Source organism: Eubalaena glacialis, chromosome 2 (assembly GCF_028564815.1).
Source record: "Eubalaena glacialis isolate mEubGla1 chromosome 2, mEubGla1.1.hap2.+ XY, whole genome shotgun sequence".
Lineage (NCBI taxonomy): Eukaryota > Metazoa > Chordata > Mammalia > Artiodactyla > Balaenidae > Eubalaena > Eubalaena glacialis.
This window is the reverse complement of record NC_083717.1, coordinates 24,755,200-24,772,389: the sequence shown is the minus strand read 5'-3', so window position 1 is coordinate 24,772,389 and position 17,190 is coordinate 24,755,200. Positions and strand designations below refer to the sequence as shown.

General features: G+C 41.3%; 1 protein-coding gene across 6 annotated transcripts in view; it reads right to left on the bottom strand.

Moving 5' to 3' along the window:
• SFMBT2 (Scm like with four mbt domains 2) overlaps window positions 1-17,190 on the bottom strand; it is a 222,258-nt gene that overhangs the window by 102,999 nt on the left and 102,069 nt on the right. For 5 of the 6 annotated variants that reach the window (XM_061179566.1, XM_061179563.1, XM_061179568.1 and 2 more), the window contains exons 5-6: window positions 9,459-9,547; window positions 7,546-7,792 (exon numbers count right to left, since the gene is read on the bottom strand). In XM_061179566.1, the coding sequence (XP_061035549.1) occupies window positions 7,546-7,792; window positions 9,459-9,547 (336 nt within the window). Of the gene's footprint in view, window positions 1-7,545; window positions 7,793-9,458; window positions 9,548-17,190 lie in introns of those variants that run through there. The other variant, XM_061179569.1, reaches the window with a different exon arrangement.

Genomic DNA, 17,190 nt, shown 5'->3' with positions numbered 1-17,190 from the left:
AGTAGATATGTTTATACCTTCCCTATATCAACCCAGGCTACTTCAGACAGACAGCTAGGATATGAATATGAATTTAAGCACAGTTAAAAGGCAACATTAAGCCTTTGGGGCTATATTTTTAATTTCTTGCATGTCTGCTTTTTAGCAGGCGGTCATATATTTTGATGATCGTAGCTTCTGAACTCACCTTGAGCTTGAAGCACCTGTGTTTCAGCAGTTTACTTAGTCTTTTCAGACTATCACAGTTATGGTTAGGTGAGAGATGCTGTGAGAAGGAGCCAAGTTATCAATGCACTGCCCACCGTCCCTCGTTGTCAGACACACCAAGTCACATAAAGGATAATTAATGACAAGATAGGCTCTACTTGTGTATAGTGTCTATAATTCTTTCTAGCCTTTTATTTATGCCTTTACACCGCTGCAGATTTTTTTCCCCCAATTTGGCGTTTCTCTATCAGAGAAAAAATAGCCTGTAATTCTTCTTGGTATACATGTTTGGGGGAACATAGTGAGGTCCCCCCAACAAACACCTCTACAGAGAATGAATGAATGGTCCCTCCAACCTCCACAGGTGGGGGGGGGGTCCTGAGGGAGAATCCACTTATCACAGAGTCCCACAAAGGAGGAAGAAGGACCAATTCACGGAGCCCTACAAATCGTCCCGAGACGGTGAGGCAGATTCCCTGGAATATACCAGTGGTTCAGCTCAGGGGCACTGCATCAAAGTCTCAGTGAAAAGGGAAGGCAATTCAGGATTCTAGGAAGCAAAGCCCAGAGGACACCAAGGTCAGCAGTTCAAGACAGGGTCAGGAGGGAAACAATAAACAAGACCCTGGACTTCCTCAGTAGAACCGAAACAAATCCACTCTTCCAGGGTTCTGGAGGCAGGTCGATGGGGAGTTCAAGCTCGACATGGTAGTAAAAGGAGAACCAAGTCATGGAAAAGGATGGTGACCTCCAAAGACAAGGTCAAAGGAAGGGTCTGCAGACATACAGGGGATAGAAAAAGGGAAGAGAAAGTGTTGGTGCCCGAGCTCTCACAGTCTGTAACTGAGGTCTCTGGGTGGGAAGGGGAGCCCCTGAGACAGAGAAGAGGGTAAAAGAAGAATGGCTTAAAAATTACTCAAGGCCAGAGCCATGAAAACCCAACATGGTCAGGTCCAAACTCAGAACTGAGCGAGGAGACAGGCAGCCCCCAGAGGGATGCTCACAGCCTCTCCTGACACCTGGACTCACACACACTGGCAGAGCAGGACTGGACCAGCCACATAATCCTAGAAGGCTGCATCCACCTGATGCCACGTCTGTTCCACCAAACCAAAGACAAGTAGCCTAAGAAGCCTGGTGCTTTGATCTGAATGTGCCCCCCTCCCCCAAAATTCATATGTTGAAACATCTAAGGTGATGGCATTAAGAGGTGGGGCCTTTGAGAGGTGATGAGGTCATGAGGACGGAGCCCCTATGATGAGATTAGAGTGCTTATAAAAAGAGACCCCAGAGAGCTCCTCACCCCTTCCTCCAGGTGAGGACACAGTGAGAAGACGCTGTCTATGAACCAGGAAGTGGGTCCTCAATGGACACTGAATCTGCTGTTGCCTTGATCTTGGACATCCAGCCTCCAGAACTGTGAGAAGTCAACGTCTCCTGTTTACAAGCCACCCAGTCTGTGGTGTTGTGTTACAGCAGCCTGAATGGGTGAAGACACCCAGGAAGTCTCACGGGACTTTTATCTCTGTCCTACAATCTTAAGATTCTTTGTCTTCGTGCTGCGGATGTTGAATCCTAATATGGAATTTAACCCCACGGCAGGGCATACTCCTTGTCTTAAAAGGTGAAAATCAACTGCAGTTTTATCAGTACGCTCAACCACCTGCAGAAGCTAAACACCTCCTAGTTTCAATAAGCAGAGAACAACAGTCCATGCGTGTGTTTCATTAGACAGAGAGGCGCTTGGTTACGCCGGCAAGTTTATGGACAATAAATAGCACCATTAAAAGAACATAAAACAGGTTCTTAAAGTGATCGTGTTGCAGGTAATTTAATAGAGTGTAGCATGTCAATTTCTGTTGGTAGGAAGTAATAAGCAATTAAAACCTGTCCTGATTCATCTTTAACTAGAAGCATGAGTGAAAACGAAGTGTCCCCTCTGTGCATGTTGGCAGGCCATCTCACAAAGAGTGTGGCAGGAAGAGGAGTGAACAAAATCATCATCTCACAGCCTCAGGTGATCAAAGGCCTGGAGGGGCGATCCCCTTTATTCATGCACCTTACACCCTCCTCTCTTTCCTTCTCCACCAAGCTCTGACCAGTAAGGCAAGGCTCATCTATGCTTCCTAATAGACACTGGGAAGTGCTATGGACTGAATGCTTGTGTCCTCCCAAAATTAGTATGTTGAAGCCCTAATCTCTCAATGCCATGGTACTTTGGGAGGTAATTAGGTTTAGATGGGGTCATGAGGGTGGGTCCCCCATGATGGGATTAGTGCCCTGGTAAAAGGAGACACCAAAGAGCTCTCTTTCAAGTGCATGCTTGCTCTCTCTCAATACCCCATAGATATAGATACAGATACAGATACAGATATAGATATATACATCTCCATGCACACATAAGGAGGAGGCCAGGGGACTTCCCTGGTGGTCTAGTGGTTAAGGCTCCATGCTTCCAATGCAGGGCGCATGGGTTTGATCCCTGATCAGGGAATAAGATCCCACATGCCATGCAGCATGGCCAAAAGATTTAAAAAAAAAAAAAAAAAGAAGAGGCCAGCTGAGGACCTGGCAAGAAGGTGGCCATCTACAAATCAGGAAGAGAGCCCTCACCAGTACTCAAACATGCTGATGCCCTAATCTTGGACTTCCATCCTCCAGAACCGTGGATTTGTGTTTTTCAAGCCCCCTCCCCCAATCAATGGTATTTCGTTAAGGTAGCCCGAGCTAAAACAAACAACAACAACTCTTTTTGAATAAGAAATAGTTCAAGTAAGAAGCATCTGAATTAGATTCAGAAACTTCTGGCTCCAGGAACTACCTAAAATAGAAAGAAAAGGGGGGAAAATGGTTGACATAAAGATTGTGAAGGGAAAAAATATACAAAAGAATATAGAGATAAGGATTTTTCTTAAACTTCAAAAAGTTTCATCTCTTTAGTTTCTGCAAAACCATGTCAGATTCTATCTTGCTTTCTAAACATCCAAAAATATGAAAGCAGGTGGGGCCTCTAAATGACCCCTGACCTCAATGACCTACTTAAATTTCTTAGATGATCAAATATAATCTTAAAACTCTGATCACAGATTGAATAGTTAGAAAATACCAATCACCTGAGTAATACTTAGCAGCACAGCAAATGTATGATTATCCCCATTTTACAGATGTAAAAACTGAGGTTCAAAGTAGAGTAACTTGCCCAGAAGCTCTGTAGCCAGTGACAGAAGTGGAAAGAGAGGCTGACTTGAACCCTGACTCCAAGCCCATGTTCCTTCCACTCTGTTGGGTTTCTCAAGCTCTATTCACACGTGGGCCCTTTTAAAGGAAGAAATTCTCATCCTGAACCCCACAGACCACATTCCCGTGCATCTTATATCCTGGAGCTGTCCTGGGTGCTAAACAAGAGATCACATCTCTACTTGCTCAGAAGTCCCCCTAACACTTCAGGGGAAAGAGGACAGTACAGTCCTCCTTGTGTGGAGGTGCCTCCACCTGGGCTCTCCCCTCCAAATTGGCTTCCAAATCCCCATCAATTATTTGGCTCCTGGAAGGTGGACTTGGCTGGTTCCTTCCTTCTGTCTAGACACACCCGAGTTTTTATTCAGTCAACTCACTCAACACATATTTACTGAGCACCTATTATGTGCTGGGCAGGGTGTCAGGGGACACAGCAGAGAATGGGTCCCGCACTTTCAGCTTCAGCGGTGAGTGAAATCCTCTCAACCAAGGTCTGAATGAAGTGGGGGTGTGATAAAGCAGCATTCCAAAAGACGGGACACGCATAGAAAGCTCGAGGAACACAGAGAAGGCCACAGGGCAGGAAAATAAATAAATGAGGGGAGGCACTAGGGGTACACAGCTGGAAAAGCAGCTCCAGGTCTGTCTAATCATGATTTGCATTCCATTCAGCACTGAAGAAAAGGCCCCCGTGGATTCCCAGTCCTGTCCTGATAACACCTGAACCACTAAGGACCGCGGGAAGCCACTGCCCCTCCCATGATTATTAGCATTTTACCCTCTTCCATTCCCTCACCTGGTCTTCACTGAAGCTGGACTCCACCTACCCCGGCAGCACTGCACTCCTGATGGTGGGTCGAGTGGGGCAGGGTGGCTTCGCCCCTCTTTCTAACCTCCCATTTCCCCACCCCGTGTCCTCTGAGTCCATCCAAAGATGGGATGCAGACTTCTCGCTGGCAGACAGCATAAAAGCCAGCACCTTCTCCTCCAGTGTTTGAAGACTGACTAGCCAGCTACTTTCTGTCGCCTATTTCTATACCTCTACTCACACCAAACAGTTGAGAAATACTGTGTCCTTCAAGAAGTAGAAAGAATAAGGACAGGAAAGGAGGAGCTATGATTACTTTTAGCAAAGGTGTTGGTGTCAGCACAGCAAAGAGGGCATCGAGAGTAGGCTGACCTGGTACGGCCTCACTCTCAAAGTCCAGTCAGCCCTCCCAGCCCACAGGTCCTGAATATTCCACCTGCAGTGGGCGGAACCCGTGGATGGAAGAAACCACAGATGGAGGAGCCCGCAAACGTGGAACCCGGGAAGGGGAAACCACAGGTGCAGAACACCTCCAACCCTCGAATGCAGAGGGCCAACTGTACTGTGTTATTTTATACAAAGGACTTGAGCATCCCTGGATTTTGGTATCCTCAGGGTCCTGGGACCAATCCCCCGTGGATACTGAGGGACGACTCTATATCCAAAGTCTCTCTTACCTGCTCTCCTCCCCAACCCTTCCAGCTCTACTTACCACCAGTCAATGATGAACACTTTTCATATACTTAAGCGTGTTCGGGAATAAGAAAAACAGCCTAGTATTTTCTATACAAGTGTGAAATTTTACTCCCACCTAGATTTCATTCAAGGAAAGAGCCCTATCATCTAAGTTTAACAAGTCACATTGGGTGCTGAAATTAATTTACGCAAAGGATTGGATTCTGTTCCCGTGTGTAAAACCTGGGTGATTAATTGCCTTCCCGGGTGTTGTTCTGCTGAATCAGGTAGGAGAATTCAGTGTTCATCTTGTAACTACTGCATCTGAAGAACTAAGAGTCACATTTGGGGTGTCCTTTCACCTTTTAATTTCTTCTTCCCATCCATAGCCTTTCCTGCAGACAATTTTTTTTTTTTTTTTTTTTTTGCCATTGCCATCAGGACTTATTGCTTGAAACAAAAAGTCTCCTGATGTGTTTGGTTTGACCAAGATCCATTTTAAACCTACAGTACCCCAAACTAAGTTTGGCTGCTGACAATTTAAATGTTGGGAAAATAACTTCTTGATGATGAATGCCTTTTCCAAAGTCTTTAACGCTTCAGTGAAATGGACAACTCATGTCCAGAAAATTACTAAGATGAGTAAACACAATTTATTCTTGTCTTATAAAGACATCAAATTATCTAAAGGAAGAGAGAGAACTCTCCTATGGAAATATTTCCTTAGTTTCTGCAGGGACACTTTCCATTCTGGCTGCTGAGTATGAGTCCACGATGTCACAGGAAGGGTACATTGCACAGAACCTAAGAGCCAGCAGTAATCTTTGCTTTGCTATAAATTTTTACACTGGCAAATATATGTTTTTCTTAAAATTTATAAAGCAATTAGATACTGAGCTAAGACTTATACACCCAACTTTCTGCACAGAGTAAATTTCTCCTGCTAGGTTATGAATCCCAAGGCAAACGTGAGCTTAGATCTCTTCTCACAAAACTGACAGGCCCTTCGTTTGTAATCATATCCCCACATTACTCAGGGTATAAATGGATTTCCTGGCTGCTTCTCAAAACGTTGACAACAATAATACTAATAAAATCCCATGTTCTATGTCTATATGCCTGTCAAATTCAACTCAAATGCAAACACATGACACACAGAACCAAGACGCTTTTTTCAATTAAAGCCCTTGACTGACGGAAAAGGGAAATACAACGCCTTAGCTTCATGTCCTCAAGACTAACACTGGCAACTAAGATGGGAGGGAAAAAAATCCCTGGCAATTTTAATGAAGGAAAGAGCCAAGTCTTTGCTTCCAATAAACCTGTGAAATTGACCAGAATGAAAATCAGCAAATTTGGGAAGAAAGGAGTATTCCTTCCCTGGCATCTTTAATTCCATAAGAATCCAACATTTTTGTTCTGAAGCTACATATCGAAAGGTTGGTAAGGCCAGTCAGAGGCTGCAGGGGGAATTGGATGGAAGAGGGAGGGGACCTGGGAATTGGAATTACAGCACGTTCCTCCTACAAACTGGGTGATCTTGGACAAGTAGCTTAAACTCAGTCTCAAATTTTCTCTGCTGTAAAAGGAAATAGTCACATGAAATAGTTTTTTGGAATCAAAATAAACATCAGGGGCTTCCCTGGTGGCGCAGTGGTTGAGAGTCTGCCTGCCAATGCGGCGGACACGGGCTCGAGCCCTGGTCTGGGAAGATCCCACATGCCGCGGAGCAACTAGGCCCGTGAGCCACAACTACTGAGCCTGCGCGTCTGGAGCCTGTGCTCCGCAACAAGAGAGGCCCGCGCACCGCGATGAAGAGTGGTCCCCGCTCGCCGCAACTAGAGAAAGCCCTCGCACAGAAACGAAGACCCAACACACCCAAAAATAAATAAATAAATAAATAAATTTATTAAAAAAAAAAAAAAAAAAACAAAATAAACATCAGAGCAGATGTAAAATCACCTGGCATGTAGTAAACATTCAAGAATGGTTATTTCATAAACGCTGAGATTTTTGCCCAGTTAGGTATGTCAGGAAGAATAATGCACTCTTCTACCCAATTAAGTCTCTGGAAAGTCATTTGACAAGGTATTTGAAGCTACTTAAAAATCTGTGATGTGCCAGGAAAAAAAGCATGATGATTTTCTCTTTGTTATTTCTAAGTCAGGACAGATAACATAATGATAAGCATTTGGTTTGGATATTCAGATGGATGGATGGATGGGTGGGTGGATGGATGATGGGTGGGTGGATGGGTGGACGGACAGAAGGACAAAGACTTTAGAACCTACTTGCAAGACTATCAAATTCCTAAAGAAAAATAGAGAATATCACCAAGTCCCACTACAGTGTGTGTTTCATTTCCAAACCATTGATTCCAAAGGAACCAGATCAACTTCTCCACAGCCTCCTGCTCTTCTTTCTCATTTTTGAACGCTATTCATAGAAGTTTTGGGTTCTATTTGCTACAGAAAGTATTTGAAGTTAAAATGCTTCATATTCACAAGCACAGATGTAAAAGACACCACACAGCTAATACATTTTCCAGAGAGACATCCAGGAAAATAATCACATCTCTTTCTAAAACGCTTGAGAGCAGCCAAAGCTCTGGCCCTTACCTGAAGGTGGGTCCATTCTGTATTTATTCTCTTGACACCAACCAACTGGTCGAAGTCTGTAATCCAAGTAAAACAACCACTGGTCATAGGATTCAGTGTCCTCCAATCCCACATAGCGAAGGCGTAATCTTCCTCCAACATTCTCAATCACACTAACTATCCAGTACTGAAAAGGGCTCTGAGAATCCTGGAGCTCTATTAAGGAATCAACTGTAATGAGGTCTATAGGGCCTTTCCCTCGCAGAGGCTGTTTAAACAGAAGCAAAACTCCTTATTTTAAACTTTATTTTAAGGTTCTCATGGAAACAGATGACAGCAGAAGATAATATTTTTTCACACCATCATCCAAGCTACTGGCAAACAGTCTGGTGTTTCCCTCCACCCCACTGCCCCCGCCCTCCCCTCCCCTCCCGCACACACATCCATTATACCCGACTCTGTATCCAACAACAAAACCACAAGTAAATAGAAAATGACAGTTTGTGCTAAGTTCTCACCAAACAAATCACCCTTCCCAGATAAAACTGTATTTGTGAGGAACAAGGGTGCTTTTAAGAAGCGTTACACCAAATTTGCCTCGAGCTAGAAAACACACGGTAGCGAAATGTCTGCTCTTCCCATAGATGGACACATCTGATATGGGGCGATCAATTTATACCTTGACTCAGCAGACGTTTATCTTACGATGGCCCCGCTCTCATAATCAGGACACTCTCGTACTTTGATTACGTGAGTAATGCATGAATATGTGTAGAGGACATTTTTGATGAATGCCTAATACACATTAATAATCAGCTAAATTAGACTATTGTGTAATTTGTACACTTAACCCCACAGTTGGTTTACAAAATAAGATGTAAATAAGATGTTAGAAGGTTGCCCCATCTAAGCAACCTTCTTAGCACATGTTTGCATGAGGAAAAGGGTGTTTGTTCAGCCAGCCTTGTAGGCAAATATGTTTAAAAAATTTAACAGAGTAAAACAATTTGTCCTTTTGAAAGGGTGAACAATCATCATTTTGATTTGTCAACCAAACAATTAAATTAGTAGCCATTGAGATACAAAACTACATCAGGCAAAAATCATCACAAAACAAAACCAGATGACTGTATATTAGACCATGGTGTTCCAAAATATCAATACATTTATGACAGGTGAGAAATTTATGGTTAATGTTAAGAGAAAAATGAGATTGCCAAAACCCACACTGTATTCTTGGTCATTCATTGTGTTCTCCCCTTTTTCAGGGGCATTCTTCAAACAGATTTGGTGACTCAATAATTATTTATAACAGTACATTTCTCTTCCTGTTCTAGAATGTAAATATTAAAATGTTTTATGATAAAATTATTTTCATATCACCATCAAGATTGCAGATTAAACTGTTTTCACTTCAGTACCTTAAAATGACCTTAACCACATTTAAATATGGTTAGCCATTTCTATTACTTAACATGTATGTGTTTAAATTTCGGCATAATGCATCCGGAATACAATAGTTAATGGAACCATTTATCAATACACTTTGAGACTACACCCCAGCACATATATGCTTAGTCATCACCTCTACAAAACAGTTATTCTACAGGATTTTATATACATTCACTAACATAAGAGAGAGTCTTAAACATATAGGATAGTGGATACCTATCCTAACATGTTATTATTTTAAAACGTGTTCATATAAAAGCAAATTTTCCACTTATTGATTGGACCAAAGGTGAAGATTCTTCAGTGCCATTAGAATCAGTAACCTAAGTAATTTGGGAAAAGACAGGAAGTTATGCTATGTGGACACCGATATCCGTGTGGACGCATGTACCCGCAGAAGGATATATGCAAAGGTGCTGTTAGGTGTGAACTCATGTAACTGTGCTGCTTCAGACAGAGAATAGCTGGATAACAATACATACACCTTCCAGGAGGCTGGCTGGGGCCGTCCGGGAACCAGTCAAATCACGAATGAGAAATTCCGTCCAGTCCGTGTACTTCTCTTTGATTGCTGGTGAGACAAAGGAGAGAAAAAAAAAAAACACACTTCAACAAAGCAGTGGAGCTTCCAACATGTTAAAATCCCAGCACTTTTCTGTACATATGTGTTCTTTCATGACTTTTCTTCGCTTTAAATGCTCTGCTTAAATGAAGTACTAAAATGGCAACAACAAATCTGTCAGCGATGGGTGACTTCACACCTACCACGTGCCTAGATTTTGCTGGGCACCAAGGAGATGAAAGAATGTGAAGCCCTGAAGTCTTATCATCTGTTCAGAAACTTCTGTAAACAACAAAGAAGAGGGACTTCCCTGACAGTCCAGTGGTTAGGACTCCGCGCTTCCAATACAGGGGGGGCGGGTTCAAGCCCTGGTCGGGGAACTAAGATCCCGCATGCCGCGCGGCGCAGCCCAAAAAAAGAAAATTAATTAATTAACCATTAAGAAAAAAATTACTAAAAAAAAACCTAGAAAATATTCCAAAGCACAGAATTTAGGAGGTTCCAAGAAGAAAGAGCTCCATGAGGATGCTTTATTTATTTCCAGGTGGGAAAATAAAGCCAGGCTCTGAATTATATAAAGGTTTATTATACAGGCAGAGAAGAGGAAGAGGTGATTTGCAGGCTGAGAGGAACAGCATATGCTAATGAGAGTGATGGAGGGAGGAGATGGAGAAGGTGCAGCCCTCGGACACACGGCCCAGCCTGAGTACAGAGCATTGGGAAATAATGGAATAAAACGGTGGACAGCCCAGAAAGCCAGCACACACGTTTAATAAACAAGAAATCTCTGCATAAGATGAATCTGAACAGAGCATAAAGGCTTGAAGGGAAACAAAGGAAGCTAATGGCAGAGAAAGACGCCAAGGTAGAGGCTGCTGTCTGGGGCCCCAAACAGCGGGGAGAGCACTGCACTTGAGACATCTTTCGCAAAAGAAATATCGGCCTTTGGAAGCCAGCATTCTACAAGTGCTTCAAACCCAAGACTTGAGAAAAATGTAACTTCTTGGCATAGCTCCCAGGCTACAGATGTCCCAAAGCTAAGGTTACATCCACCCCCGGGAGAGGCCCCAAGCCTTCTCAGGGCATCACAGGATTCACAACCTCGGCCACATGAGAACAGCACACTGGCCCAGACTCCCATCCACCCACTGTGATTCCGACCTTCACATCCCATGAAGACCAGAGGACCCAGGAGCACTGCCCAGGGTACCACATTCAATACATAGCCTCTGTGAAAGGTTCGAGACTCAAGCAGTTCATAGACTGTTTAGGTTCTTTCAAAGCAAGACGCAACCATTTCTAGCTCAAACCTAAAGGAACAGAGTTATTACCAAAGGGAAATAGGCCACACTGGTGGTGGGAAAAGCAAGCTCATGGTGTGGGGAAGATCTGGCCTCTGAGCTGGGCTCTGCCATCACTGGCTACATGACTTTGAGTAATTCACCCAATTTCTCTTGGACTCTTTCCTCTAGTGCTACAACATTTTGCTTGTGGGATGCTATAAGAATTAAAGAAGATACACCTGTCAGAAAAATATAACCATACCTGGCACATCTATGCAATTAATAAATAACAACTCTAGTTTTGTTATAAGTATATATTGAATTATTACACATTCTCACCAGATATTTTTTATTGATTCCCACAAACTGCAGATGGAAACTTTCAACATGCTTTGGCAGAACTGCCAACAGATTAGGGACCAGTGGCAGCAAACCTGCTATTTCCATCACTAACCTGCAGCTCAGTCAATATGGCAGCAACCTGCTATTTCCATCACTAACCTGCAGCTCAGTCAATATGGCAGCAACCTGCTATTTCAATCACTAACCTGCAGCTCAGTCAATATCTCCCACCATCACCCATTAATGATCATAAGACCAAGAGAAAAATCAAAATGGAAGGGACTCAAGCAAGACGAAAGGGATTTGGGCAAAGTTGGAAAGCCCAGCTTTGGGTGGGACAACAATGTCCTAGACCTGGACCCACTTAGCAAAGAGCAACCCACCTCTTCAACATCTCTTACTACTCGGTATTTTTTTCCTCAAATAAGATACCATCTGCTACATACATACTTATAAAGAAATGCATATATCTGGGGCAAAAACTGTGTTATTGGGTCCTTTTCCATCATTAGCAAGTGTAGCAAACATTTTTCAATGCTACACCCATTTCTATGGACTGAATGTTTGTGTCACCTCCAAAATTCATTTGTGGAATCCTAATGCCCAATGTAACGGCGTTAGGAGGTGGGACCTTGGGGACATGATTAGAATTAAATAAGTTCATGAGACTGAAGCCCTCATAAGTGGGATTAGTAACCTCATAAAAGAGACCCTCCTCGCCCCTTCTTCCATGTGAAGACACAGCGAGATGTCTGTCTATGAACCAGGAGGCTGGTCCTCACCAGACATGGGGTCTGCCTGTATCTTGATCTTGGACTTGGATCCAGCCTCCAGAACTGTGGGAAATAAATTTCCACTGTTTACAAGCCACCCAGTATTTTTGTTACAGCAGCCCAAATGGACTAAGGCAGCTCTCCTGCTTGCCTAAGGTGACTGGGAAGACCAAAGCAATGGAATACTAGATAAATTAATTAAAATTTGTATTTATCTTTCACTTTACAAAGCCTTTTAATTTACTTTGTATCTTTGGATCATCCTAATAATGCTATGAGGTGGCTGTTCTTAACTAACTTTCGCCCAAGTTCATTGGAAAACCAAGGGCAGAGCCAGCCTCAAACTCGAGTTTGCAGATGCCAAACTTATAAGGAGTCTTTCCACTAGCATCTATGATTCTCAAAGCTTTTGCATACAGAGAAATCAACCATTTAAACTGTAGGCATGACAGAGATAATATGAAAATGACTGCTTAAAAAAAGTTTCAAGATTAGGACAAAATATACAACAGCACCCAATAAATATGCATTTCATTTTTTATTCCAAAAGGATGACAATTAGCACAGTCGAGGGAAACATGGTCCTGTGATTGACAGAATTTATGGCTACATCCCCTATGAGAAGAAAGCTCAATTTTTCATTTAAGGGTTGTTTCTAACATCCATGTAATCAAAGTTAAATTAGAATTTCTGAAATATGTATGCACCCTGTGCAGTGTTGAAATTTAAATAGTCTGAGTCACAGCAAGAGAGTGCTGGAGATGGCTGTGAAATTGACATATTCAGGGCCCTGCACTCCAGAGGTCCTGTAACTGTCCATTAATATGCTTTTGCATGAGGCTCCGAAGCAAGCTTTTAGGTGCCACAGAATATCTAGACAAATGGCTCTCCGTGGAAAAATATATCTTAGCTACAAAGGTACACCAATCATTTTAGGTTAGAAAGTAGAAAGAAAACAGTTCTCAGGAATTTTGCTAATTTTAGAACAACTATCTCAGTGGACATTTAGTTCTCAAAACTCTAAATTTTCAAATGTAAAAATCTATGACAAGAAGTACTGCCATATATACAAAACTATGCATGATGAATTTACAATTCCCAGGCAATGGGTTTGTTTTAGACAATATTCAATTCAGTTAAATTCTAGTACAATAAAAACTGCCCAGAAAGTCCTGAGAATTCACTGCAATACAAGCTGATCTGTAATTTTCCACATACAAATTTCTAACTAAAAAATTTTAAACTATGAATTTTAATTTACTACAGAACATCTCTCTTCAAAGACTCAAAATCAAGGCGTATGAATGTAAGAAAAATCTCTCTCAAATGTAAACCAATTGCTTGCCCTATGGTCCTTATCTTTTTCTTCAAATGATCCACACATTAAATCTCAGAAAACTTAACATGCAACCTAACTACAGTAAATGTGAACTTTACAGCAAGGAAGAAATGATTAAACTGGAAAAAATCTGCAACTTTAGGTGGATAAAAGTGTATCCACAACTTGGTAATCATTTTCCCATTTCTTTAATTTATAGAGAGAATCTCCTGGAAGTCCATAAGAAGAATAAAATCAGGATCTTTCTACAATGTTCTCATGAACATGTTTTCAAGGTTCTACTCAGTTATAACATTATATAAACATTCAACTTCACTTTTTTAAAAGTCCCAGTTACATTTTTCATTTTTATACCTCATTTTGGAGAGGTACCCACATCTCACCTAAGGAAGCCATCGTGAACTTGAGTTTCAGAAAAAGGAAACACCCCCGCCATACACACACTCTTTTTATGAAGACATTTTAGATGACCCCAAAATCCTACAACTGCTTTATTAGACAGCTGTCTATAACAGGAGTTCCAAATGAAAGGCAGAAGATTACCAACATTTCTTCAGAATTTGGGAAACCACCACTCTTGGTGGATTTCCAGCCCCACTGAGCACATGTAAACATAAAGTAATTCACCATTTCTCAAGGATGCTGTTTCCTATGGACATTGGTCTGGGGGAACACAAAGTCACCCATCAGAGCTGCCCATTCAGGCAGATCCTGAACACTGAGACCTGGGCTGGGGTCAGATGGACACACTTATCTCTCCTTCCCTGTCACCACATAGAAAAGACAGGTCCATGGAGACGTCGGGTATCATGCCTTTCTGCTCATTTGAAAGATGGGGCGAACAATTACCATGAACAGTGAGGCCACTTTCACTCAAACACCCTCTGGGTAAAAGGAAAGTCACATTCCTTATAATCCTAGAGTTTAAACAGAGGATATTTTGTTCTTCTTTCTGGCCATTTCCTCAACTCACTTTCTACCAACCCTTCTTTGAATCCATTGTATGAGTCATGTTCTTAATTTGAAATGGTTCTTTCTTGCTCTTTGGTTGTTCCTTTCTTCTAAACATTTTTCTTACCAGATGCCATTTTTCAAAACCCCTCATTATAGTAATTAGAGGATATTCTCCTCTTCTGTGCCCTGGATCCTCTGATTCCTATGGGTTTTTTGTTTTTTTATCTGCCTCTTTCTCTCCTGTATCAGAGGCTGTCCTGGGGTGACTGGCGGCCTTTAGTCGTGCATCATACTTAAATTGGACACTAGAGAAAGCCTGAAAGTGAGATTCGTGTCCTGGAACAGAGGTTTTTGACTCATAGTGGGCACTAAGCAACTCCCCTCTGTGAAGCAAACTCCCAAACTAGATTCCCTGCTTCTCCCCGGTCAGTTCTGCCCATTTCTTCAGAGATGAGCTTGAGGGAGGAGCCTGTGGATTCTGGTCCTTGGTTGTGCCAAAGGGCAGAGCCTGGGAGGTGTTCCAATTACAAGCATCCCGTTCAACCCTGTGCTTCTCAGCCCCACGCAGGACTCCCACCCACCCGGCATTCAATCCAAAGTCCGGTGCCTGCGGGGGATCCCAGGGCCCCCTCAGCTGCAGCCTCCACGTGTGTCCAGGGCTGCGGCAGCCCCTACCAAGCATCAGCGGTCACCAAGCCTTCATCAGCTTTCAGGCCACCAGAAACGTGAAATTTCCTTTCTGCGCTGGTGCCTCTTCAGTTCTTTCTGTTATTGGTTTATGTATTTGTTATTCCTTTACTATCACTTTAATGGGGTCTCTGGAGGAAAGAGAGATAAATAAGACTGTTCAATCCACAGCTACTCCCAGCTCACCAGAGAACTGGGCCGTTACAAAATGTGAGGCAGCAGCCTTTGACTTATCGGGAAAAGATTCTTTAACACAGAGTTTGCTGAAGAATGAGGCAACAGAGAATCTTGAATTATAAATGGAAGCACTTACACATACTATTAAGAATAAAAGACTGTAGAGTTCTCTCCCTTGGAGATTTTTAAAGGAAAGAATCTGTACTAATATTTCACATAGGGTTCAAATTAAATTGTTCCTACAAACAAAAGAATAGATCATAAAATGATTGGACAGGACTGATAAGCTCCTACTAAGTGCAATGGACCACATTACATACTACTGGGGTTCAAACATATAGACAGAGTATTTCTGTCTTTAATAATAAATACAGCCTCAATTAAGATATAACTTGTGAAGAATGTCATAAAAATCATATACACACGCACAAAAATACACAGACACATTCCTTAGAACTTATACAGAATGGAGGAAAAGTTTCAATTCAAAGTTTCAGACCTCTTTCCATTATATAAATATACTTGTATAATTGCAAAAAGAAATATTATTATTATTTTGCTCCGAAGAACAGAATTCAACAAAGAAATTATCTAAGAATTGTTGGAAGCAAATGATGGAGACAATGAAAACCTTAGGTTGAAACAGAAAAAATAAGTTGACCTCAGAATATTCTACATAATTAGAACGCTTAACATTCATGCCATACTCATTAAAACCTTGGTCAGTATTTCTGCATAAATGATTTAATTTATCCCTTAAAAAGAAAGGCCTTTGCTACTTAATATTCTACACATTGCTTAGAGATTTCCTCAATACTGGGAATAGATAAGAAGTTATCTTTTGTTGAAACTAGCTTATCATGGGGTCAGATGTGACTTTTAATGGCAGCTACTTCATTGGATGGTTGTATGGATTAAATGAGAAAATAAATATAAGCTTCCTAGCAGTTATTACTCAAGTGGTAAAGTATCAACCCTTGTAAAAAGTGAAGTATTCTTTGATAATGTAGCCAATCATTCCTTCTTTAATGCATTCCAATGTTTGTATAACATACTAAGTTTTCTTTCAGAAGAACATATATGAAATGCCTCCAAGTGATGTTTTAACTACAGGCTAACAATTTCTTGCAATCCAAATTTAACTTTGAATAAACCTGTACACCAAATCAATGGATACAAAATGATGGCCATGAGTATAAAATCACATATTAATATTTTATTAATTTGAAAAATTATAATTAGAATAAAAATTCCTTCCAGAATTTTCAAAAAAGGGTGACTTTTTTGCCTTCTAATCTCTTACCCGCCCCTCCCTAACTTGGATGTTAATGTTAATTTTGCCATCATGATCATATCATGAAACACTGACAAACTGGCACAAAAAATAATAATAATCTCGGATGAACCTAGAGATGATCATACTAAGTGAAGCAAGTAAGAGAAAGACAAGTATCATATGATACCACTTATATGTGGAATCTAAGAAAAATGTATTAACATATACACACTACTATATATAAAATAATCAACAAGGACCTACTGTATAGCACAGGGAACTCTACTCAATATTTTCTAATAACCTACAAGGGAAAAGAATCTGAAAAAGAACAGATATATATATAGGTGTAACTGAATCGCTGTGCTGTACATCTGAAACCAATACAACACTGTAAATCAACTATACTTCAATAAAAATTTTTTTAAATTATAATCTACCTCATGGAAAATAATTCCTAGTATAAACCATTATGGGAATCCAATTCACTTTTATCTTCTATTCCTGCTTCTTCACATTATTATACAATTGATCACCTGCTATATGGTAGTGAAATGCAATCTCTCTGGTTAAACTTAGAAATAATAGTCTTAACACAATATACAGGCTACCCCATGCACAAAGATCATTATTGGAGACAGTAACTTGCTGATATTTTTTAGGAGAATGAGATCAGCTGTGAATAGATGACACAGTGCTTACATCAATATGAATGTTTACACACACAGCTATTTATACGTAATTTTAAACTGACACTACAGAGCACACTATAGTTCCCAAAGTCTATTGTACATTTTCTCCACATCCAAATCAAACTTGTT